The sequence below is a fragment of the Grus americana genome, chromosome 5, assembly GCF_028858705.1.
Source record: "Grus americana isolate bGruAme1 chromosome 5, bGruAme1.mat, whole genome shotgun sequence".
Classification (NCBI taxonomy): domain Eukaryota; kingdom Metazoa; phylum Chordata; class Aves; order Gruiformes; family Gruidae; genus Grus; species Grus americana.
Genome location: NC_072856.1, coordinates 21149093 through 21174015, shown reverse-complemented (window position 1 = coordinate 21174015; position 24923 = coordinate 21149093). Strand labels below are relative to the sequence as shown.

Below are 24923 nucleotides of genomic sequence, written 5' to 3'. Positions count from 1 at the left end.
GGTAATGGGTTCAAGCTGAAGGAGGGTCGATTTAGATTAGGTGTTAGAAAGAAATTCTTTACTGTTAGAGTGGTGAGGCACTGGAACAGGTTGCCCAGAGGGGTTGTGGAGGCCCCATCCCTGGAAGTGTTCAAGGCCAGGCTGGATGAGGCTTTGGGCAATGTGGTCTAGTGGAGGGTGTCCCTGCCGATAGCAGGGGGGTTGGAACTAGATGATCTTTAAGGTCCCTTTCAACCCAAACCATTCTATGATTCTATGAAAACGCAGATGTGCTGAAACATATGCTGATATATATTTGAAAATACAGTATGCTGGATAATTCAGGAAGTCACAAACAAGTAAAATGTTTTCCATTTCTGCATAGAATGAGACTGGGATATACGCACTGATGCAGTTGAAGTAATATAATTCCCACTACGAATGGTTAAGAAGACCATAGCTCCAGCTCACCACATGCTTGAGTGAGATTTATTTAGTAACAGTACAATAATTTATTACATCAGCACTGTTCCTGAAGGAAAGGTATCCACATCACAAGCAGCACTGTTAATGCTGAAGCACAACCTTCATTAGTCTTCACAGAGAGGCTATGGAAACTGCACGTGCCCTGCAGTAACTAAAAGCGAACTTTTCCCTATTACGGCTTAGGCACATCGGCAAGGAAACTTTGATTGCTATTGGAAAACCTATTAAGAGGCTAAGCAGAGGAATTCAGCTCCAGTGAAGTGAATCTGTCATTTTATACCATTACTTAGTTCACTTTGAAATGCAAAGTAACACTGATGAACAGTACAATACTTACTTTAGCATCCACCTGGATGTGAACCAAACATGTCACAGGAAATGTCAAACTCCTGGGGAATACACTGAGATAGAACTGGGGGCAGGCAAGGGCTTAACACAGTGTGGAGGGGACTGGACAAGTTCTCTGGCCTTTCCTGTGCCAAACCAGAGCCACAGATCAACAGCAACCAATCCAAAGTTGACTTGCTAACTGTTAATACTGAGTAAGATTGCCTTCCAAGTCAAAACTGGAAGAGGATAGAAAGCTCAGGAGGTTGCCAAGCTCAAAGTCTAAGTTACTCTACTATGTGACATGAAAACAGCTTTTCTACAATAGATACATATATGGATGCAACACATGCAGCATCCAAGACTTAGACATTCGGTATGAGCAGACACTCAGTTTGGATTTTTATTTGAAGCAGGAAGGTGCCTGTCACCCAACTGTGCATTCAACAATGCAACTCCCTTCATCTCCAAGAGTGTCCTTGGATGCAATTCATGACAACATTAGCAACTGCAGGACAGTTCATGTAACAGAAACCTTTGTTAGATCAAAGTAACTGGCTCTGTGGCTTTATATTCAGGGAATTCACACATCAGTAATACCTTCAAACTAACATCAGTCCAATAGATTCTGTTATCAGAGACATCAAAATCCAGAGCAGATGCTTCCTTGACTCCAGTAAGAGGAATAGCAACATCGTTATTATTGGTCTCAAGTGAAATCCTATGAATTGCTGCTCTGCTTGTGAAAACTAAGAAGGCTTCAGGAATGATGCAAGTCTTCATGTCACTCAACAGCTCAAGGCCAATGGGGCAGGCACACCTGGTCTCCTGAGGTGTAAAGAAACACAGATGGCTGCAGCCTCCGTTGTTTTCTGCACATGAATTAGTTCCTTAAAAAACAAAACAAAATAAAACAGATATTGGTTCATTATGGAGGTAAGGAGGAAAGGGGAGGGAGGGGCTGAGTGGAAATGCAGTGTAATTATAATTTTTCAAAACAAGTTAACACAGGAATTCTAAAAAAACCCCACCAACATTCAAAACTGTTTGTTTCCTTCTACCCAAGGATTAGGAAGGTGGTCCTATCCCTCCTATAGTACCAATAACAACTACAAACATGTCCTTCTAGTTTCCCCAAAGATTAAATTCCTTCATTGAGGGCAGGTAATTACATACATGTTCAGCTTAGTTATTTTTGTCCAAGTACCCCATCTTTGCATCTCTTTGAAACCACCAGGTTTACAAATATTCAATGATACAAAATGGTGAGAAAAGAGCTGGATAACTGCAGTCCTTTCCCAGCTGTTTAATTTAAAGCTGAGAAAATTCATTAGCAGAAGCAGTTCTGACCAGATCACCACAATCTCACACTTATTTTTTTGTGTGAACAACCATGACTAGATAGGGAGGGAATGTGGAGGGGAAAGGACCAAAAGATGAGTGCCTTTCTCCATCTGCTGGAACCAAGGATTTAGATATTTCAAGACTGTTACCACAGAAAAAAAAAAAAAATCTCCAAGATCAGACTCAACCAGGTTTCTTTTTATTTTCCCTTTTTAGAGCATACATATTTCAGACTGATGTCATAACTTGCAGCTTGAGGACTTGATTATCCTTCAAGTACAGCTTCCTGAAAGGCTGGAAATCCATATACTGGCAGGATGTAATTTGACAACCTACTTTATGTGATTCTGTTGCAACTATTCTCAGTAATTTTAACAGCAACCAACAAATCCCATTTACTGCTATGCCCAGACTCCAGTGCTCCAGGTAGCAGACAGATCTGTGGTGAACATGCACGTCCCATAAGTTACCACTGAAGCCAGCAGGTCCTGTGACATACTCCTCTGCAGAATGCTAGCAGAGGTCTTAAAACAGTGGCTGCACCTTTCAGCATATGCAGTGGAAGAACATGGAGCTCCAGCTGCTGATCCCACGCTAAGGGTGAGATTTAATTGTGAAGATTTACGTACAATTTATGTGTTAAAGTTAATATTTAAGTGCCACCTGCTCTGAGGCAACGTTGTAATGGCCACTAACTCTGCTTATACCACCTGATGTGTAAAAAGCATTCTGCTAACTGAACATCACTGGGACTTTGTACTGGAAGAAAAGAGCAACAGAAAATGGAGCAATTTTATGAGCACCACAAGTAATGACTCCTATAGATTGAGGGAGGAATAAAATTCTCCTCACTAAAATTCAAAGAGTGTAGTGGAAGCTGTGGAAGACTTATGTCCAATGTCACTAAACTCTGAAAGCCCATACTTCTTTTGCAACACTGTATTTTCCCAACTTTACAAACAACAGGTGCAGTTTTCCTTTAAAATTACTCTAAAATATGAGACCACAGTTGTTCTCATTACAAGCGATCAACAGTTACTTAATGAAAGTAAGCCCATCTAGAAACTACTATAGATCCATCCTATAATTGTTCTTGCTCACCAAACACTTTGGTAACACTTGTTGCTTTAAGACCCATTAAATCTGGCAGCTGATCAATAATGACGTCTCTGCTGGCCTTTATCTTGTGAACTCTTTCAATGCTTCGTCTCTGCCAGTCAGTCCAGTAGATGTAATCTCCCAGTAGCGTGAACCCAAAGATATGTGGAAGCTTATCTTCTAGGAGGGTTTTCCTCATTGTTCCATCAACATTTATGACCTGTGGGATACATGAGAAAAAAGGAAAAAAATAACCTTCTCTAATGCAGGTACAGTTAAAATAGCAATATCAATCATATTTTGACAACTCCTCTATTTTGATGCAAGAACTTTCTGAAATTCATAGCATGCTTCTTTCAAAAGTACATAACTCTAGGTTTGTTGAAAGAGAAATATATTGGAATGACAAGATTGAAAGTGGCTTATCTCACCCTTCTCCATTGAAAAACCTAAGCAACATGAATTTAACTTGCCTCAGTTCAAACTTGCAAAGACCACTGCAAAGGGAGTGTTTTTTGGGATGGGAGTGAGGTTCATGAGCTTATTAATCTTCATTCATGTCTTGGTCTCACTACTGAACTCTCTCCCCAGAAATAACGGATTGCTGGAGTGACCTTCAGCACTCAGTCACGGAGAACAGAGGCCATCAGAATTCTTTCAGGGCACAAGAAGGCCATGTAGAATCTTCACTTTCTGAAATTTCATTTTTTTACCACAAAAGAATTAAGTTTTTCTCACTCTCATGATAAGCAAGATCTTTAAGATGTGGAGTAAGTATTGACTTAAATAAATTTGTATTCCTAAAACTGCAGAGAAAGCAAAACAGTATTGGAGAGGGGATAAGCCCCATAGAGATATATATATATATATATATATGCTATTGTTTAGTTATTTCATAACCAATTACTACAATGATCTCATGCTACCCCACTTTGCTTGGCATAAGGAAAGAGATTCATATAGTCTGACCCTGATCAATAATCATTGGGCAAGACAGGAAATTAAAATGTTCGCATACAGTTCCCCATGCCACATGCCTAAAATCACCTCCATCCACTACACAAACTGCAATAATCTTTTCAATCATCCGGACATCTCTTACCCATGACTAAGAGTGTATATTTATAAGACCCAGGAAAAATATTTATCTGACAAATACCCAGATTCTTCCCTATCCTACTTATTGCAATAAGTAGCTGCAATGTAACTACAATATTTTTAAGGTGCTACCTGAAAATTTATACTGTAAGCAGCATCAAGTTCAGTATCATATTAAAACCAAAAGACCACAACTTAAGACAATTTATTTTCTAGTGTGATTCAATCAAATCTCCATTTGTTGCTAGAAATGCTTCACAGGCAGACAACTGCTGTGCTTTAATTTAGGCTACCATGGCTTGTGATTGAGTTTTTAAATAGTGTCCTCTTTACTACTATTTGGAAGTTATTTGTTTATTCAGAATCAAAATACTAAACCTGTACTTTGTAGGTGATTAAGTTGCCTTCACTATGCAACTTTTCTATTTTTTTTATCATTTAAAGACAGCTATGGTCATTTTAACACTATTCCCCTGACATTTAAATTGCTAAGTGTTTAGGCAATATTTATTTCTGATTAAAAAATGTCTGTAACTTAAATGCAATGTAATATTAAACCATTAAATGCCTAACAATATTGTGGGCAGTCAAAATCAACCATCAGTTTTACAACAATTTAATACAGATATTATAAACCAAATATTATAAAACAGTAAGTTGTAAGGCTCTGTCCATACATGGCAAGCAGCAGAAGCATCTACAACTTCTGGTTTTAACATGACCAATGACAATTACTACACCTTACTGAATTAGCATGTGAATTTAAGTATGTTCACGCACACCCTTTGTAGATATCCAAAAAAATTAAAAAATGAAATCTCCAGTTTGAAACCTTATATACAAATATATACAAACCTATACAAATTTTTTAAAGCAACATCATTTCTTCTGTGACACAGTTAATTTGGGCATGTTTTCCCTTTAGAGAAACACAAATTAGATGTGGTCGCCAATTTTACTATATGAATTTTATCTGAAAAAAATTGTTACATGCTAGCACACTGTATTGGGTTTGCATGGCAAGGTTGGGGATGGGGGGGAGACCTACAGGAGTGGCTTTTCTGAGAAGCCGCTAGAAGCTTGTGCAATAGAGCCAATGCCAGCTTGCTCTAAGATGGACCCACCACTGACCAAAGCTGAGCGCATCAGAGGTGGTAGCGCCTCTGTGATAACATATTTAAGAAGGGGGGGGGGAACTGCAGAAGAGCAATTGCAGCCGTAGAGAAGAGTGAGAATATGTGAGAGGAACAACTCTGCAGACACCCAGGTCAGTGAAGAATGAGGGGGAGGAGGTCCTCGAGGTGCCAGAGCAGAGATTCCCCTGCAGCCTGTGGAGAAGACCATGGTGAGGCAGGCTGTCCCCCTGCAGCCCATGGAGGATGATGGTGGAGCAGATATCCACCTGCAGCCCATGGAGGACCCCACACCAGAACAGGAGGAGACACCTGAAGGATATTGTGACCCTGTGAGAAGCCCATGCTGGAGCAGGCTCCTGGCAGGACCTGTGGACCCATGGAGAGAGGAGCCCATGCTGGAGCAGGTTTGCTGGCAGGACTTGTGACCCTGTGGGGGACCCACGCTGAAGCAGTCTGGTCCTGAAGGTCTGCACCCCGTGGAAGGGACCCACGCTGGAGCAGTTCGTGAAGAACTGCAGCCCATTGGAAGGACTCACATTGGAGAAGTTCATGGAGGACTGTCTCCCGTGGGAGGGACCCCAGGCTGGAGCAGGGGAAGAGTGTGAGGAGTCCTCCCCCTGAGGAGGAAGAAGCAGGAGAGACGTGTGATGAACTGACCGCAACCCCCATTCCCCATTCCCCTGCGCTGCTGAGGGGCAGGAGGTAGAGAAATTGGGAGTGAAGTTGAGCCCAAGAAGAAGGGAGGAGTAGGGGAAGGTGTTTTAAGATTTGGTTTTATTTTTCATTACACTACTCTGATTTGATTGACAATAAATTAAATAATTTCTTCGAGTCAAATCTGGTTTTCCTGTGACATTAATTGGTGAGCGATCTCTCCCTGTCCTTATCTCGACCCATGAGCCTTTCATTATATTTTCTCTCCCCTGCGCAGCTGAGGAGAGTGATAGAGCAGCTTTGGTGGGCATCTGGTGTCCAGCCAGGGTTAACCCACCACACACAGATGGGGCACGCACTAGATCTTCCAGCCACCACCAGCCAAACAGCAGAGGCAAGCAGTGAACTACTACATCCTAGATTTATCTATGCTATACACAAAAATCATCACTATAACAGTCTGTCTTGCAATGCTAGAGTGCAGATGTCTTCAACTGCAGAGGAAAACAACTTCACGAGAACTTTAAGACTATCTAGCAGCTTATATGAATTTGAACACATGCTACAATGTAAACCTCTGGATTCCTTCGAGACAAAAAGCCTCCTGCTGGAGACAGTTAAAAATAACACTGGCATTCCTGAAAACTAAGTTTCAGGGGAGTTTTGTGTCAGCCCCTCAACCCACCATTCTTCTACTACTCGATGAAGTAGCAGAGACTGAAGATTAATGCCTTTTTATTTTGTTAAGCTAAATAGAGTACATTAAAAAAAAAAAAAGCCTATACCTGCTGTTAAAAGCCAAATGGTTCTGCAATTACCTCGTTACATCATGTCTAGGCAAACCTCAAATGCTCACTTATTTAAAACAGTATCAATCCCACAGGCAATACTGTGGGTTCAAAAGTTCATCATGCATACTCAAGTTCTGGAGCCAAACTGGTGCCACACTAAGTAAACAAGACACCATTTTCTTTACACAACAATGCATCAGCAGGATACAATCAAACTACCACCTACCGACTTCCGACTACTTTTACAGATATGGACAGTAAAAGTGTAATTCAATTACTAGAGCTGCTGACTAAAATACATCAGACGAAGACTGGATCCAAGGATGCAGAAACACACATTATTTAAATTCATGTGCATCTGTGGATGTTGCAGATGACCCCAAGCTGTTGAACTTCATGAAGTACAACAAGGCCTAGTGCAAGGTCCTGCACCTGGATTAGGGCAATCCTCAGTATCAACACAGGCTGGGCGATGAATGGATTGAGCAGCCCTGCCAAGAAGGACTTGGGGGTACTGGCGAATGAAAAATTGGACATGAGCTGGCCATGTGTGTTTGCAGCCCAGAGAGCCAATCATGTCCTGGGCTGCATAAGAAGCAGTGTGGCCAGCAAAGGAAGAGATTCTGCCCCTCTATGCTGCTCCAGTGAGATCCCACCTGGAGTACTGCATACAGCTCTGGGGTCCCCAGTACAAGACAGACATGGACCTGTTAAAGCAGGTCCAGAGGAGGGCTACAAAAATGATCAGAGGGCTGGAAGACTTCTGCTATGAAGACAGGCTGACAGTTGGGGTTGTTCAGCCTGGAGAGGAGAAGGCTCCGGTGAGGCCTTATTGCAGCATTCCTACATGTCTTTCTCCCAGACATCCCTACCCCCAATCCTGTGGGCAGAACACCTACAAATCCAAGCCTTGGATGCAGAAGGGCAGTTCTGACTTGGAGGATTTTTCTGTGCCGTGGGCAATCAAACCCTCTAGTGGTAGCTGATTCATGGCAACAGGCAGGAAACACTAACTAACCATTAGACTATCTTCTACTAGCAGCCAGGGCAAAGCTTGAACAGTGAGCTGTCGCATGCAGTTCAATACGGGTCTACTTCAAATTTTGCTGCCATCTATCTTCCCAGAGATTCACCCCTACTCCAGCATATTAACCAAAACCACAAAGATGCAAAATAAAAATCTACAATCAGGCCTCACAATATGGCCAAAAGCGCAACTCCTTTCACTAAAATGGCACAGCTAATAAAATACCATCTGAACTCATCATTTAATATCTGAAATGGCATGTAGCCTGCCAACTGCAGCAAAAGGGAAGCTGTTAAGTGCATTCCTTATAATTTAGCACAAAGAGACTAGAATAGGCTTTTTTCTACTCAAGGTTTTTGTCCTTTTTCTATAACTTATAAATGGATCTCAACTTGGGTCAAAGGATAAATGCAACACTAAATCTGCTGTGCTTTCCATATGAAACACTGAAAGCCTCCCTTGAATAGAGACACACACTCAAAGCCCCTGATTAGTCTTAAGACTTTAATGACAAATCTAATGAGGCATTGCCAAGCTCAGCTAAAATCTGTTGTGGGCAAAATGAAATCAACATCAAATGCCTTAATGAACTGAATTACACAAAATCACGATAAGGTGATAAGGTGTGTTTTGTTTTTTTTTTTTTTAGATGCTGCTGCAGTGTATGCAAAATGATTCAACAAACATTTCCAAATTTAACATTCAAAAGCTCTTGGCTCTTTGAAGAAGATGAAAGTAAAACAATGCAATTAAATTCTACACATCAGTGTCATTCATGTAGTCAAGTTATATTTCAGGTGCATCTGTGAAAAAACAACTATTCAGCATACATATAGGATGTCTTTTGACAGAACAACAAAGAGAACTCAGACACCTTGCTCCTATATTTAATTTATTAAGATTAAACAAAAATTATTCAATTGCTACAGACAAAGGTGTAGCCAAATGGAAACCAATTCTTGGGCTACGCTAAATCACTATGTGCACAGTAAGCAGACATAGCAGGTTGGCAATGGTAAAATGACGACTGCCATATTATTAGGAGACCCATGTGGTGGGCTTGCGGGTCTATGACTTCTCTTATGGATCTATTCCTCTTTCCCTCTGGAAGAGGAGAGCTACACTTTATTTTGCTGTGAGGGTGACTGAGGACGGGCACAGGTTGTTCAGAGAGGTTGTGGAGATATTCAAAAGCCATCTGGTCACAGTCCTGGGCAACTGTCTCTAGGTGCTTGAGCATGGGGGTTGGACCAGATGATCTCCAGAGGTCCCTTCCAACCTCAACCATTCTGTGATTCTGTGAGTGGCTTCTGTTTCTTATCAGAAGACTCTAAAAAGCCATCTCAAGTGAGCAATGCCCAGTCTTCTTTGGCTGGAGAAAGAACTTGTGAGACAAATCATGTTGGTGGCAGTCAACAGGGAAAGAAAAAGACAAAGAAAAATGGAGAGAAGGAGAAAACTCCAGAGGGTAAAAAAGCCTGCTTCAAAAAGAGAAGAGTGAAGCAGCTGCAAGCAGTCTGTATTACAGACTATATTCAGCTGAGTATAAGCCACTCATTAACATTTCCAACAGCTGAAACACAACCACCTTTCATCAATGCTTTGGGATAAAAGTGAACTACTATTTTTTTTTTTCCCCTGGTCTGAAGGGGCTTAATGCCAGGCATGTATTGGCAGACACTGGCAAGCAGAAAAGAGAATAACATTAAAACTAACAATATCAGAACCCATATAACAAAAAAGGATGGGCTTGACAACTGACATATCTGGCCGTTTTCCACAAAAAAAGACTACTTGAGTCTCTTAGTAATCTGTTTCCTCAAACACTTGAGGAAACACTTCTCAACAATCTAGCAATGTCAGCATCTTGACAGGATATTCCAAAACTCTTTGTTCCAAATGCAGTAACTCCAGCACATTTTCTTTATCAAATTGTTCTGTTTCATACAAATTAAAATCTACACTCAAGAATGAATGTAAGACAGTTAAAGAGTGACATGTTTATCAAAACCAACCCAACCACCTATAAAGATGCCAAATGCAACAGAGTATAAATTACATTATGAAAAATAGTAGTTCATGGTGATCTCCCATTTTCTCTGGGAATAATGTAAACAAAATATATTCTTATCCTTGTGCTCATATTATCACCATGTGAAGTGGTTATCTATTTGCAGTGTTGATCTGTTGGTATTTTCCCATATCAAATCACCACCACAGCTGATTTTCTCCTAGGACTTCACAAAACCTAATAATTCCAGAGAGAGTATTGCATTTTCAGACAGACTTTTCAAAACATGAGCACATGTAGTAAGCTCTAGCACTGATCAATGGATAAATTTCTTCTGGTTGGAAAGGTTGTGTTAACATGATTGTGATTTTGAACCTGCTTATATTTTATAAACCTCACATAGGAGCAGCTAATGTTCTCCATATGAGTTACATCAGTCTGACATTTCCAGAACTTTGTTCTGCTTACAAGATATCAAAGGATTAAGGGTGTAGCTGGTCAATTTTGCAACTTATCTTTCATGAGGAGGAACACAATGGCATGCTTTGAAACTCTTTAAGAAAAAGTTAAATACAAAGATTCTCAAAATATAGCAACTGGTGGCTAGACCCTAAAGCACAGAGGATCTAATGAATTAGTATTTCAGTTTTATTTTTAGGTAGAAGTTGCTTATTTAATACACTTCAGGGAAATTTTACCTGCTGTAAACACTTTTTCATTCTGAAATGTTGACCACCATGAGTGAAGTTTAAAGGGGCGTGCCACAACTCTGAACTTTAGCTAACATCCATTATGAAAACAATATGCCTCTTCAACTTCTAGTTAACTAATCTGGGAAAGGTGAAGAAGAATTTAAACGTTTTACAATAACATTTTTTAAATGCACATATCTTAATTTTTCTCACTTGTCTCCTGATTCCCCCTTTTTTCAAAGGGATTTGAATAGTTCTATGAGATCTTTACACTTTCCTTTTGAAATGCAAACATCTTCCCAACTCTACAGACAGCTAAAAGCCTGTGGCAATAGTACATCATATAAATGTTTACTATGTTGTACTCCTGCTGATAAAATTGGGACTGCAAGCACATTTATAACCTATATGTACAACATGAAGGAAAGACAAAAAAATAAAATAAATGAGCTTGATATGAGAAAAAAATTTGGTAAACTTTTAAGTCCAAAAAACAAATCAGCAATTTCAGTAGCCAACTAGAATTCCTTAAAAAGTCAGAAGGATGTCAAGAATAGCAGCTACACTTGATCTTGAAGTAGTAAGTGCCACCAGTGCTGGTCAACCACTCCAAAGAAAAGACTTGCCTCCTGTCCAATGTCACCATGCTAACATTAACTTGCAATGAAATAAAATTAAGCTAAATTTAGTATTTACTACTCTGGTTTTTCTCCTTTTTTGGTTGCTTACCCAAATATATGTGGATTTTTAATTTTTTTTTAAAAATCATCTTTTATCTTATGGACAATGAGAGGTTCATGAACAACTGATTGAGAAACAGTGGTCTAGTCATGACCCTCTCTTGCGGTCTTTCCATCTCTGTTTTACATACAATGCTAGGTCTCATGCAGTCAACCTCTGTCCACAGTAAAATAAGATTAAGCTAGAAGTGTTTTGTCCAGCATAGTGGGACCTCTTGCTCAGAACTCAGCTGCTTAGTCTTGCCTTGGAGAATCATAACATTTTCATTTTCTTAACCTCGCCACAGAGGCAATTATCAGAAGCCACTTGTAGCTATTCACGTCTTCTTCATACTGTTGATAGGCATGTACTTCAGAGTGCCAAATGATGAATCCTTTATGCTCTAAGTCACCATAAGCGTCACATATGGAAATTCCATTGGAAGTCAAAGGTTAAAAGACTAGACTCTAGATTAGTTGACATGACCATCTATTCATGGCACTACACCTTGAAGAATGGATGCTTTTATCCTCATTTAATAATGGATTAGCCAAGTCTCATGTACCTCCCTTAGTTATTCCTCAGAAATTGAATCAAAGTTCCCTCATTAAACAAATATTTCTATCAGAGGGAGACAGATGAAATACTAATCCAATACAAATACAACCAAAGGCAGCAGGCATGCAATGCCTCCTTGGAGGGAGGCAATGAAATTCTAAGGACTCCTGTATGCATCTACAAATATTCATTCAGTTCCTCATCTCATGAAGCCTTTGCCCAAGTAAACAGCAAACTCTGATCATGATTCTCTCCTCTTAGTACTGTTTATAGAACACCGCATTAAATTAATTCAATAAATCCAGTCTAAAAAACCACCATGTAGCATGTATGTCAACAAAGCGCAAGTAAAAGCCATGCACAGAAACCTAAACTAAGGCTAAGATACTGTGCTAACATGACTACATTGCTAGCTCCTGCAGAACTAAGCTGGGTATCTCAGCACAGCAAGCTCTGACACATGTAAGCGCTTTCACAGTTGAAATGTATCTGCTGAAAGAACACATCATGGCAAGACTCCTCCTGCCTTGATATCTGCACTCCACTGTAACTTGGGATAAGCAATGCTATCAGTCATATTTGAGACACTATTAATATTAGTAAATTATGAAAGGTAGTATTCAAAGAGTTTATCAACAAAATGTAGTTACCTGATGGTCTCCCTGCAAATGGTTAAAAAGGCAAAACACATTAACTTTTGGCCAGCCCAATCTTGATCTGTTTTCAAATAAAGTTACTTTACCTTCTCAGGCCAAAGCCTGGCAGGACAGACAGACCCTCAGAAGATGTTCTGAAGCTTAGCCCATTAGGTTCACCACAGAAAACCAAATCCTGCACAACTGAAGGCCCTGTCTCTGATGACTGTGGTACAGAATGTTTTGTGGAGTTGCATAGGGACAGTGCCACTATTTCTGCAGCCAAAACTGAAACTCCCTTGTGGGGTAAATGTGACACAGAAAGATGCTCCATTACATTGCTTTCTCTTCTGCAGCTCTCTCCGGAGATCAGATCACTAGGTGAATTGCCCAGAATGTTACATTTTCCACATAGATCTCTCAATGGTGAGCTAACTGTCCCGTCCCATGTCGTGTTACCCCCCGCCTTCAATTCTTAAACAGCTTTTTCACCAGATGAGCTCAGTGTACTTTAACAAAATGGAAAATAACACCGTCCTGTTTTCCAAACAGGGCAACGGAGGCATAGGAAAGAAGTTGCCTTGACTCATCAAGCAACACTGAGAACTCAAGAGACTCAAGGGCCTAAGTAACACTGGATTTGCCACACCACAATGCCCCTGTTACCATGCTCAGGTAAGTGAGAGCATTTGCTAGGTGGAATAACCTTTCAAGTGAGGTTAATGTGCAGTATTTTCCACTTACTGGAAGAAAAATAAATAAATAAATAAATAGCCTCTCCATGGTTCATATACTGGGCAGGTTTCACTCAAGAGAATATAAATTCTTCAGTCCATATCACGCAGCTTATATTCAATCCAAGGCCATAGGCCTAATCAGCAGAGAGTAAGAGATGTGTAGAAGGCTCCTGAGAGCAGATCTAAGTAAGATTGTTCATCAAGAGCTTCCTAGATCAAACCAATATGAAACAGTGGAGTCAAGAGTTTAGCTGAAATTTAGGCTGTCCTTGTACAAGACAGATTTTTTTAGGGCATGATTCCCTGTACCCCAACATAAGTAAATAAAAGAGGCATATTTAGCATCTACTGATAGAAGAGCGGACATACATGTCTTCAGAAAGTTAGCTACAGTCAATTGCAACTCATAAGCTTCTTCTCTGCCTTTATTGGGCTGGTCTGAGATCATAATTAAGAATGCCACTCCAAAAGAAAAGTACCTAAGAGTCCCTTCTATTCAAAGTTGAGCAGTTAACTTGGGTATCAGGAGGATAGTTTGGTTTTATGGCTCAAATATTAGACAAAGATGCATCCCAGTGTGTAACCTCAAGTAAGTCACCAAATTTCTCCATGTGCATAACATGGATAAAATTTCTTCCTTTTTTCCGAACCCTGCCTTGTCTGTTCAAACTGCTTCTCAATACCACAGAAAGGAGCCAAGCTAATATATTTTTCAGAGCACAGCTTAAAATTTGGCAGGCAGTGCAGCTCAGGCCAGTTTGAGCAGATGCCACCTTACTTTTGGCCTCTCATTCCCCTATTCACACTGACACCTTCTTGCCATGTCAGCATAACTACTTGTGTGGCAGAAAACATATCTGAAAAATATAAACCTTTTTGGCTGGTTATTTTTCAGGTGGATCAGTTCCCTGCTCTGTTTTTCCACGTGGCTGCACAGACTGCTATGCCAGCCAGAACAGAGCGGGAACACACTATGAGAGAGGGAGTTCAGGGACTGCCTGCAGGCACTGATGCAAAGAGCTCGTATAACACCATCTTCAGCAATGTAATAGACCCACAGGAAAAGCATGTCTTTATAGTGTGCCTCACTGGGTAACAAGAGGAGTTCTTCCCTTTTGAAACAGTAGGAGTGATTTTATAATTAAAATATTGCATATTCTAAAATAATAAATACATTAAATAATTGAAGATTTATATGTTATATAGTTGACAATTGTACCTTAGAGGGCCAACAGTTAATCAGAAACAAATCATAAAGCTTGTGCTCTCTTATTCCTATTGAAATGCCCCAAAAGCTCATATTTAATGTGAAACCAGCACTATTTGAAGACACTCAATCCCAGATAAAAGGGGCAAAATATAATCTGCACATGCGACTGAGTCACTCACAGGGCACGTCTGCAAAGCCAAGCAATAAAAATTGACCCAACACCGTGTCTCACCTATAATCTACCCACTAATGAGTCCCTGCTGTAATAACTTGTCGGCTGAGCACCATGGGGCCACTCGCTCACTCCTCTTCCCTGCCCCCCACTGATCCTCCCCGCTGGGATGGGGAGGAGAATTGGAAGAAAAGGTAAAACTTGTGGGTTGGGATAAGGACAGTTTACTTGGACAGCAAAGGGTGAGGAAAATAACAACAATACTTACAAAAGAATATGCAAAGTGGGTGATGCACAATGCAATTTGCTCACCCCCTGAGCCCAATGCCCATCCCGTCTCAAAGCAGTGTCCCTTTTCCCCTGCCAGCCCCCTTATATACTAAGTATGACATCATATGATATGCAATACCCCTTTGGCTAGTTTGGCTCATCTGTCCTGGCTGTGTCCCCTCGCAGCTTCTTGTGAAAATTAACTCTAATCCCGCCGAAAACCAGGACGTAACTAAAATCCAAAACTCCAGGTTCACTTTCAAATTATTATGTGTGAAAGATGAGAAGCCTGATGACACAGAAAAAGAGGACACTTTTTTCAACCTGAACTTGCAGAGGAGGTAAGAATTCTACCTGCTTGCACTCCAAGATTTATCTTTCTGCCCTGTATTCTGTTGACCTTGCAAACACTGGATTAGGGCAAAACCTCATCTTTTCAAACAGAGATTGTAACATGATGCTTCTAAACCTAGAAAGATTCAGCAGAAAGCCAAGATTCAATTTTAAAGGGGTGGGGAGGGAAATCTATGTGAATTTGAACTATAAATTTTTTTAAAGAATTCATTAATGACAGTATTTCCCTGATATTACAGTAGATTAGGCTTACAAGAAGAGGACAATGAAACACCAGTAACTACTTTTTTATAGTTTTGGAGGGCTAGTTTTTAGAAGGATGGTTATTTCTAAAATAGCCTTTTCTGTAGCATACAAGCAACTGCAACCATGGCAGCCCAGGCTAGAACAACAGTGACGGAGTAATAGATTAAAAAATAAAGCATTTCATGTGAGCCATGAATACACTCCTCTAATACCTAAAGGGCAAAGACAGAAATGCTGATCACTAAACTCTTAGCTCCCAGGCACTCAAACTATATGGATCAATTGTTGCCCTGCCACATCAAGGGGAAACTCCTGAGATTAAAAATACCTGAAAGATGAGAGAGTAGTTCAGGTAAATAGTGTATGCATACCCAGCTTTTCCTCTTTTGTAGATATGTGTTTTGGTTCACTGTTGGAGTCAGATACTAGGAGTAGATCGACTGTGGCCTGACCCCCAGATGCCCTTTTTTAAGTTCTAACTCAATAAGGTAGTAGGAAGTCCTGAAAGGAACAAGAAGTAGAAGCTGACTTAGAAAGAAAGACTGGAAATGATCATCTGAGCAAAGTGTTTCCTACCTTCTAATCCTAATTAGGAGGGGAAGAATCTCCAAATTAGAATCCTCTGCCCCTGAGCTCAAGTATGATTTTTGTAGTACTCACACTCTTAAATAAAAGAGAGAGACCACAGGAGATAATCAGCTGCACCCACTTCTCCTTCCCAAGATCTTATTAATGCCTCTTCAAAAAATGCAACTCTCAAGTAGGAGAAGAGAGATAAATATTTGGAACTGATTAATGCAAACCCAAAGCTGTGTGTCTCAGTAGTAGTAGGCAGAGTTTGCATCTAGACTGGATGTGACATTTCTGGTTCATAATACTTTCAATAGGTAGAGAAATCAGAGGTGGAAAGGAAGGGAGAATTGGAGACATGCAAATACTGTACAATATTAAAGGCTTTGGAGGAAAACTGATAAATATGATATGCATGTACAGTAGAGTGGGCACTCAACTTGGATGCAACTTTTATCTGCTACTGTGGCATAAAGGCGTAACTCTACTACAGTACTTGTTTGTGTATCTATAAGAATATACGGTATTAGACTGTTGGAGGTTTTTTTGAAAGCAGCATAAAAGCATGCATTCTAAATTAAACAAAAATATTTGCAGTCATATTATCTGTCTACTTTCCAATATTCCCACAGAAAGCTTACAAGTTAATCGGAAACGGATGCTTAAGCTTTACTTAAACCTGCTGGAACTTCTGACAACAATAAAAAAGGCTTAAAGGAATCACTGGTAAGCTGCCTATGAAAACACGCAAAAAATGTAAAATTCTGCCTGTAATTCCTGAAATAAGCATTTATTTTGAAAACAAAAAAAAGTGAACAATGACCAAAAAAAGATTACTCCTGAACAAGGATTTGAACAACAAATACTAGACTTGCAAACAAAATATATTCATTTAATTTAATCATAGAATCATAGAATGGTTTGGGTTGGAAGGGACCTTAAAGATCATCTAGTTCCAACCCCCCTGCCATGGGCAGGGACACCCTCCACTAGACCACGTTGCCCAAAGCCCCATCCAACCTGGCCTTAAACACTTCCAGGGATGGGGCCTCCACAACCTCTCTGGGCAACCTGTTCCAGTGCCTCACCACTCTCACAGTAAAGAATTTCTTTTTCACATCTAATCTAAATCGACCCTCCTTCAGCTTAAACCCATTACCCCTTGTCCTGTCACTACACTCCCTGATAAACAGTCCCTCACCATCTTTCCTGTAGGCCTCCTTCAGGTACTGGAAAGCCGCAATTAGATCTCCGCGGAGCCTTCTCTTCTCCAGGCTGAACAACCCCAACTCTCTCAGCCTGTCCTCATAGGAGAGGTGCTCCAGCCCTCCGATCAGCTTCATGGCCCTCCTCTGGACTCGCTCCAACAGCTCCATGTCTCTCCTGTACTGGGGCCCCCAGAGCTGGACGCAGTACTCCAGGTGGGGTCTCACGAGAGCGGAGTAGAGGGGCAGAATCACCTCCCTCGACCTGCTGGTCACATTTATTTTGATGCAGCCCAGGACATGGTTGGCTTTCTGGGCTGCAAGAGCACACTGCCGGCTCATGTTGAGCTTCTCATCAATCAACACCCCCAAGTCCTTCTCCTCAGGGCTGCTTTCAATCCATTCCTCGCCCAGCCTATAGTCGTGCTTGGGATTGCGCCGACCCACGTGCAGGACCTTGCACTTGGCCTTGTTGAACTTCACAGGGTTCGCACGGGCCCACCTCTCCAGCCTGCCAAGGTCCCTCTGGATGGCATCCCTTCCCTCCAGCGTGTCGACCACACCACACAGCTTGGTGTTCTCAGCAAACTTGCTGAGGGTGCACTCGATCCCACTGTCCATGTCGCTGACAAAGATGTTAAGCAGTGCCGGTCCCAGTACCGACCCCTGAAGAATGCCACTCGTCACTGGTCTCCACTTGGACATTGAGCCGTTGACCACAACTCTTTTGAGTGCAACCATCCAGCCAATTCTTTATCCACTGAGTGGTCCATCCATCAAATCCATATCTCTCCAATTTAGAGACAAGGATGTCGTGCGGGACAGTGTCAAATGCCTTGCACAAGTCCAGGTAGATGATGTTAGTTGCCCTTCCCTTATCCACCAACGCTGTAACCCCATCATAGAAGGCCACCAAAGTTGTCAGGCACAATTTGCCCTTAGTGAAGCCGTGTTGGCTGTCACCAATCACCTCCTTATTTTCCATGTGCCTGAGCATAGCCTCCAGGAGGGTCTGCTCCATGATCTTGCCAGGCACGGAGGTGAGACTGACCGGCCTGTAGTTCCCTGGGTCTTCCCTTTTTCCCTTCTTAAAAATGGGGGTTATGTTTCCCCTCTTCCAGTTGGTGGGAACTTCGCCGGACTGCCAGGACTTCTCAAATATGATGGAGAGTGGCCTGACCGCTTCATCCGCCAGTTCCCTTAAGACCCGCGGATGCATCTCATCAGGTCCCATGGACTTGTGCACCTTCAGGTTCCTTAGATATTCTCGAACCTGATCTTCTCCTACAGTGGGCGGTTCTGCATTCTCCCAGTCCCTGCCTTCTGTGACCTGTGCAGTGTGGCTCAAGCACTTGCCAGTGAAGACTGAGGCAAAGAAGTCATTGAGTACCTCAGCCTTCTCCGTATCCTGGGTAACCAGGTCACCCGTTTCATTCCGGAGGGGACCCACATTTTCCCTCATCCTCCTTTTATCACTAGCATACCTATAGAAGCTTTTCTTGTTGTCCTTAACAGCCCTGGCCAGACTGATTTCTATCAGGGCTTTGGCTTTCCTAACCTGCTCCCTGGCTGCTCGGACAGTTTCTCTGTATTCCTCCCAGGCTACCTGCCCTTGCTTCCACCCTCTGTAGGCTTCCTTTTTGTGTTTGACTTTGCCCAGGAGCTCCTTGTTCAACCATGGGGGGGCCTCTTGGTGTTTTTGCTTGACTTCCTCTTTGTTGGGATGCATCGCTCCTGAGCTCGGAGGAGGTGATGCTTGAATACTAGCCAGCTGTCTTGGGCCCCTCTTCCTTCCAGGGCTTTGTCCCATGGTATTCTACCAAGCAGATCCCTGAAGAGGCCAAAGTCTGCTCTCCTGAAGTCCAGGGTAGTGAGCTTGCTGCACGCCCTCCTCGCTGCCCTGAGGATCTTGAACTCTTCCATTTCGTGGTCACTGCAGCCAAGGCTGCCCTCGAGCTTGACATCCCCTACCAGGCCCTCCTTATTGGTGAGAATAAGGTCCAGCATGGCACCTCTCCTCATGGGCTCCTCTGTCACTTGGAGGAGAAAGTTGTCATCGACACATTCCAGGAACTTCCTGGATTGCTTGCGCTCAGCTGCATTGTCCCTCCAACAGATGTCAGGGTGGTTGAAGTCCCCCATAAGGACCAGGGCTTGTGAGCATGAGGCCGCTCCTATCTGCCTATAGAGGGCTTCATCTGCTTGGTCTCCCTGGTCAGGTGGCCTGTAGCAGACCCCTGCTATGATGTCCCCTGCCCCAACCCTCCTTTTAATTCTAAAGGTAATTCATTCAACGCACATTACAGAAAATTATTTTAACCTTGTTAAAGTAGTTAAATTTGACAAACTTAAAATTATAAACTGTAGCAAGGCAAAAAAGCATGAGGCCATTTTAAACATAGCCTTTTTCACTGGCCTCATCCATTAACATGAATGCAATGTGTGCTTGCAGCTCAGAAAGCCAACCGTGTCCTGGGCTGCATCAAAAACAGCATGTCAAGGGAAGTGATTCTGCCCCTCTACTCCACCCTCGTGAGACCCCACCTGGAGTACTGCGTCCAGCTCTGGGGGCCCCAGTACAGGAGAGACATGGAGCTGTTGGAGCGAGTCCAGAGGAGGGCCACGAAGCTGATCGGAGGGCTGGAGCACCTCTCCTGTGAGGACAGGCTGAGAGAGTTGGAATTGTTCAGCCTGGAGAAAAGAAGGCTCCGCGGAGATCTAATTGCAGCTTTCCAGTACCTGAAGGGGGCCTACAGGAAAGATGGTGAGGGACTGTTTATCAGGGAGTGTAGTGACAGGACAAGGGGTAATGGGTTTAAGCTGAAGGAGGGTCGATTTAGATTAGATGTAAGGAAAAAAAATCTTGACTGTTAGATTGGCGAGGCACTGGAACAGGTTGCCCAGAGAGGTTGTGGAGGCCCCATCCCTGGAAGTGTTCAAGGCCAGGTTGGATGGGGCTTTGGGCAACATGGTCTAGTGGAGGGTGTCCCTGCCCATGGCAGGGGGGCTGGAACGAGATGATCTTTAAGGTCCCTTCCAACCCAAAGCATTCTATGATTAGGGATTTAGCTTTAATTTGAAATGACAGCCTTTACTAACATTTCATAGAAATCCCCAGCTAATTTAACTGCCAGGCTGGTTCCTCAAATTCTAAAACATTAATCTGGTCCTAAGGGATGGACACTACAATTTAAGTCATTCTACGAGGAGGACTGGATCACTCCTGATCTTGCTTGAGTAACACAGAAGCATTCAGCCCTCCTGTGTCCGGTTCCAACCTAGCTATGTCAGCCTTTTCCTAACCAAGGCTTCAAAAATAAAGTAGCAATTCATCTCAGTACAGGGAATGAAGGCAATGCAAACTTTTTTTTTTTCCATTTTTTAAATAAGGAATTAGAGAGAAGCCTGTTCTCAGCTCAGAAAAGGTCAGTGGCACAACTGAAAGACGTTGCAGGGGTATTCACAAAAGTCCATTAAGGAATCAGATATCTAATATTAGAAAAGAAATCACATTCTACTGGAAAATGAATCTAAAAGCTGCTTCTGTGAAAACAGTTACATAGTCAAAGAATGTTTTCTGAAAATATTTTCGTGTAAAAAAAAATCTTACTATTTTCCAGCCAAGAAAAATTGAAGTATGGTAATTCAAACAGTATTATTTCTTCTCAAGTTAGTACCCCTAGAAATGCGTATTAAGACTTCCTATTTCCTTTGCTTCAGAGGTATGTGAAGGCAACAAACTGGTTCTCCTGGGTCTCATTGCTACCAGTGCAAAACTATTTGATAAGCTTCCTAGGAAAATGTTCTTCTATTTATTCTCCTCTTGCTTTGGATTAAGAGCCACAAAAGTCAGTGTCATTTGACAGGTATCCACGAGAAGGGTTAAGTTTTTTTCCCCCAGGTAAATGCTTGGCTCCACATACTTGAGAAAATTGAAGCCAGAGTTAAAGGTTTAAGATGCTCATTTACCTCTCTCAACATAAACTGAGGTTATAATTTTATTACATAATAGCCCTGCAACTTCATGATCATTGTAAGCCACTGGAAGAGATGGTCCAAGAACCTCTCCTACACATCAGCCTTTACAGCTCATTCTCATTTCCTTTTATGTCAGCATATGCATTTCTGTGGCTGTACGGTCAGCTAGACCAAGGATTTGATTCAAGGTAAAACTAACTTCTTTTCCTGTCCTCTGTCAGCTATAGTGCTGACTTAAACCAATCTCAACACTTCAGTGTAAATCTAGTTTGAAGGCTTTTGTCTCCAAATCAGAAATGCCACGTCAAGTTGAAGCAAAGTGTTTTTATGAATTTCTCTCCACCAGTTTTACTCAGAAAGCACTGTAGGGCTAGGTTTGTATCAGTGAGTTTTATACGTCACATGCTCTCTTCCTACAGCTGCCATAATAAGGAATTTACATCAGCGTTGTGTATTCTGGGTAACACATCAGAAACACAGCACTCCTGCCTGACCCAAGATGTATGATATCGGGTGACCTGTTGCCTGTGTGATTGAAGTCCAACTGAAGAAACACTTTAAAGCTGTAGGTAGCAAGGAAGTTTAAGAGTGAGCTGCTCTGAGACATAAGAATGGCACACTCTTCTGCATTCCAGTTTCAGCCTTTCAAAACAACTGGATGTTGTCAACTCCTTAAAATCATAGAAATATGGTAAAGAACTATACAGATTGACCACTAGTTTATTTTTGTGGGTGTAATGCGCTCTGCATCATTACCCTTGGACAGAACAGTCAGGTAGAACTTGAAGCATGCATAATACTCCTTTTTCATTTAGTCTTTTCTGCAGTAAGGTCAATGACCTGGTCACTCCCATGTTACATTAAACACAATTCTACATAGTATGCACCAACATATGTCTACAGTTTCTTCAGCCCCTTCTGCCAATCCTGTGATCCCTTAAGTGAAATTAAATTGTGTTTGGATGTTCATTCAAAGGTTGTACATGGAAGCTGGAGAATCAGGCTGACAGGAACCTCATAAAGTACAATAAGGAGAACTGCAAAGTTGTGCACCTGGGGAGGAACAACCCCGTGGCACCTATATACGCTGGGGGGCCAGCCAGATGGAAAGCGGCTTTGCAGAAAAATACCTGGGGGTCCTGGTGGACACCAAGTTGAACATGAGCCAGCAATGTGTCCTTGCTGCAAAGAGGGTGTGGTCATTTAGCCCCAGATGGCAGCTGAGCACCACACTGCTGCTCGCTCACTCCTCCCCTGGTGGGATGGGGAGGAGAATAGGGAGGACAATGGGAAGATGAAGGCAAACCCTGTGAGTTGGGATAAGGACAGTTTACTGGGACAGCAAAGAGAGAGGGAAATAACATCAACAGTACTTATGACAGAATATATGCAACAGGTGATAAAACAAGGCAATTTACCAACCTGACAATCGACCAGACAGCCCACACTCAGACCAGCTTGCCACACTGAGCCACCCCTCAATGGTGAGCATGACGTCACATGGTATGGAATAGCCCCCTGGCCTGGATCCTTGTGAAAATTAACACTATCCTAGCCAAAACCAGGACAGAAGTCTAATGGTATTCTGGGCTGCATTAGGAGGAGCGTTGTCAGCAGATCAAGGGTGGTTCTCCTCTATTCAGCACTAGTGAGGCTACCCCTGGAGTACTGTGTCCAGTTCTTGGCTCCTCCTCAGCACAAAAGAAACATCGACATATTGGTGTGAGTCTAGCAAAGGGCTACAAAGATGATTAAGGGACTGGAGCATCTTTCTTACGAGAAAAGGCTGAGAGAGCTGGGCCTGGTTTAGCCTGGAGAAGAGAAGGCTCAGGGAGAAATCTCATGAATGTATGTAAATACCTGCAGGAAGGGTGTAAAAATGATGGAGCAAGACTCTTTTCTGTGGTACCCAATGACAGGGCCAGAGGCAATGGACACAGATTGAAACACAGGAGGTTCCCTCTGAACCTCAGCAAATACTTTTTCACTGTGAGGGTGACCAAGCACCGACACAGGTTGCACAGGGAGGCTGTGGAGTCTCCATCCTTGGAGATATTCAAAAGTCATCTGGTCCTGGGCAACAAAAAGTCATGGTCCTGGGCAACCAGCTCTAGGTGGCCGTGCTGGAGCACGGAGGCTGGACATGAGAACCTCCAGAGGTCCCTTCAGACCTCAACCACTCTGTAATTCTGCTGTTTTGTGAAGCCTTTTTAGTCTAAAAAATAAGCAGAGATGAGTGCTTCCCACCTCCATTATTTGCACTCTATCTTGTACCCTGTAAATCCCTCCATGTTGTGGTCTCCAACACATATGGAATGCATTGTAAACAGACAATCAGCCAGATTGTCAACTGAGAACCACAGCATTGTTATAAAACAAGAAACTTCAATCCCAGTTTTGGTGTAATTATGTTAATAAGCCACAAACATAACCATAACAACATGAAAAAAATATCTACATTTCCTTTTTCTTTAGATTGATTTAATTAGATGGGGGGGAGAAGAAAAGCTGCACCTTGGTAAATTGTCACAGAACTTTTACTTTTTCTTCTAGATTAAAAAAAGTATCTTTTAAAACCTAGTTTTATAAGGTAAACTTACATTTCAGATATATTTCCGGGCATTGTTTAAAACATATGTATTGTTAACAATATATAATTTCTGTTTGGTTTTGCTATCTATAGGTGTAAAGTCCCCCAAATGTAGCCAGAAACTTCATCTTTTTACATAGTGTTTGTAAGCATATTTTGAAGTAATAATCCTATAACAGATGACACACCCACTCTTGAAATCTTATTTCCCTTCATAGTCCTCCATCTTTTCATACACTCGATGAACTATTTAGTAGTAGAGAGAGGGAAGAACCTCTGCAGTATTATTACAGATTTAATCAAGACTTCCTTTTTGTCAAATCTATGTGGTTCCATTCAATTAAAAAGCTCACTTTATCACATTTCAGAAAAATTTGAGGAATTGTTGATATAGCTGGGCAATCCTGTATGCCATATGTCAAACGAGCAGGATACTTCATACCAAGGATGTCCTGGATCTAAAAGTCATTTTGCCATTGTTATGGAAAAAACCTCTTGACAACAACAGACTGGAACCAAAGAGGAAAAACAAACATTTCTCTCACTCAGTACTGTGTGGGCTCAGGAGACTCTTGTGATCTTAGTTTGAGACATGAGTACCAGACCCAGCTTTTGAAAGATGAGAGAACAAGACTACTAGCTAATAAATATCTCAGATATATCGCTACCCCCCTCTTAGCATTTATTTTACATTAATTTTAGGAAAGTGCTTGCATACTCTTAAGTTTGCCCTTCCTAGAGCTTGTAGTTAATGAAAGCAAGTGGCTTAGCTGCCCTGTGATCTGACCTATAGAAAAAGCATGTGAATGGGGGGGAGGAGAGAGGGAGGGAAAGCTTCCTAATATGATACCATGGTTTCACTGGCTCCCAGTGCCCTGTTCACTGCACTACAGGACTTATTTCCCCCAGTCTCTGCAGGCTTATGCACCCCCTTTATGCATACTCTTGTGGACAATGTAAAAGTGTTTCTCCTCTAAGAAGAGGTCTATTTTTAATAAGGGAACAAACATACTTAAACAAATAAAAGCGTACAAA

General features: G+C 41.9%; 1 protein-coding gene across 5 annotated transcripts in view; it reads right to left on the bottom strand.

Moving 5' to 3' along the window:
- Positions 1-24923, bottom strand: part of LRP5 (LDL receptor related protein 5) — a 254917-nt gene that overhangs the window by 49397 nt on the left and 180597 nt on the right. For all 5 annotated transcript variants that reach the window (XM_054826766.1, XM_054826769.1, XM_054826770.1 and 2 more), the window contains 2 exons: positions 3238-3454; positions 1393-1682 (listed from right to left, as the gene is read on the bottom strand). In XM_054826766.1, the coding sequence (XP_054682741.1) occupies positions 1393-1682; positions 3238-3454 (507 nt within the window). The remainder of the gene's footprint in view (positions 1-1392; positions 1683-3237; positions 3455-24923) is intronic.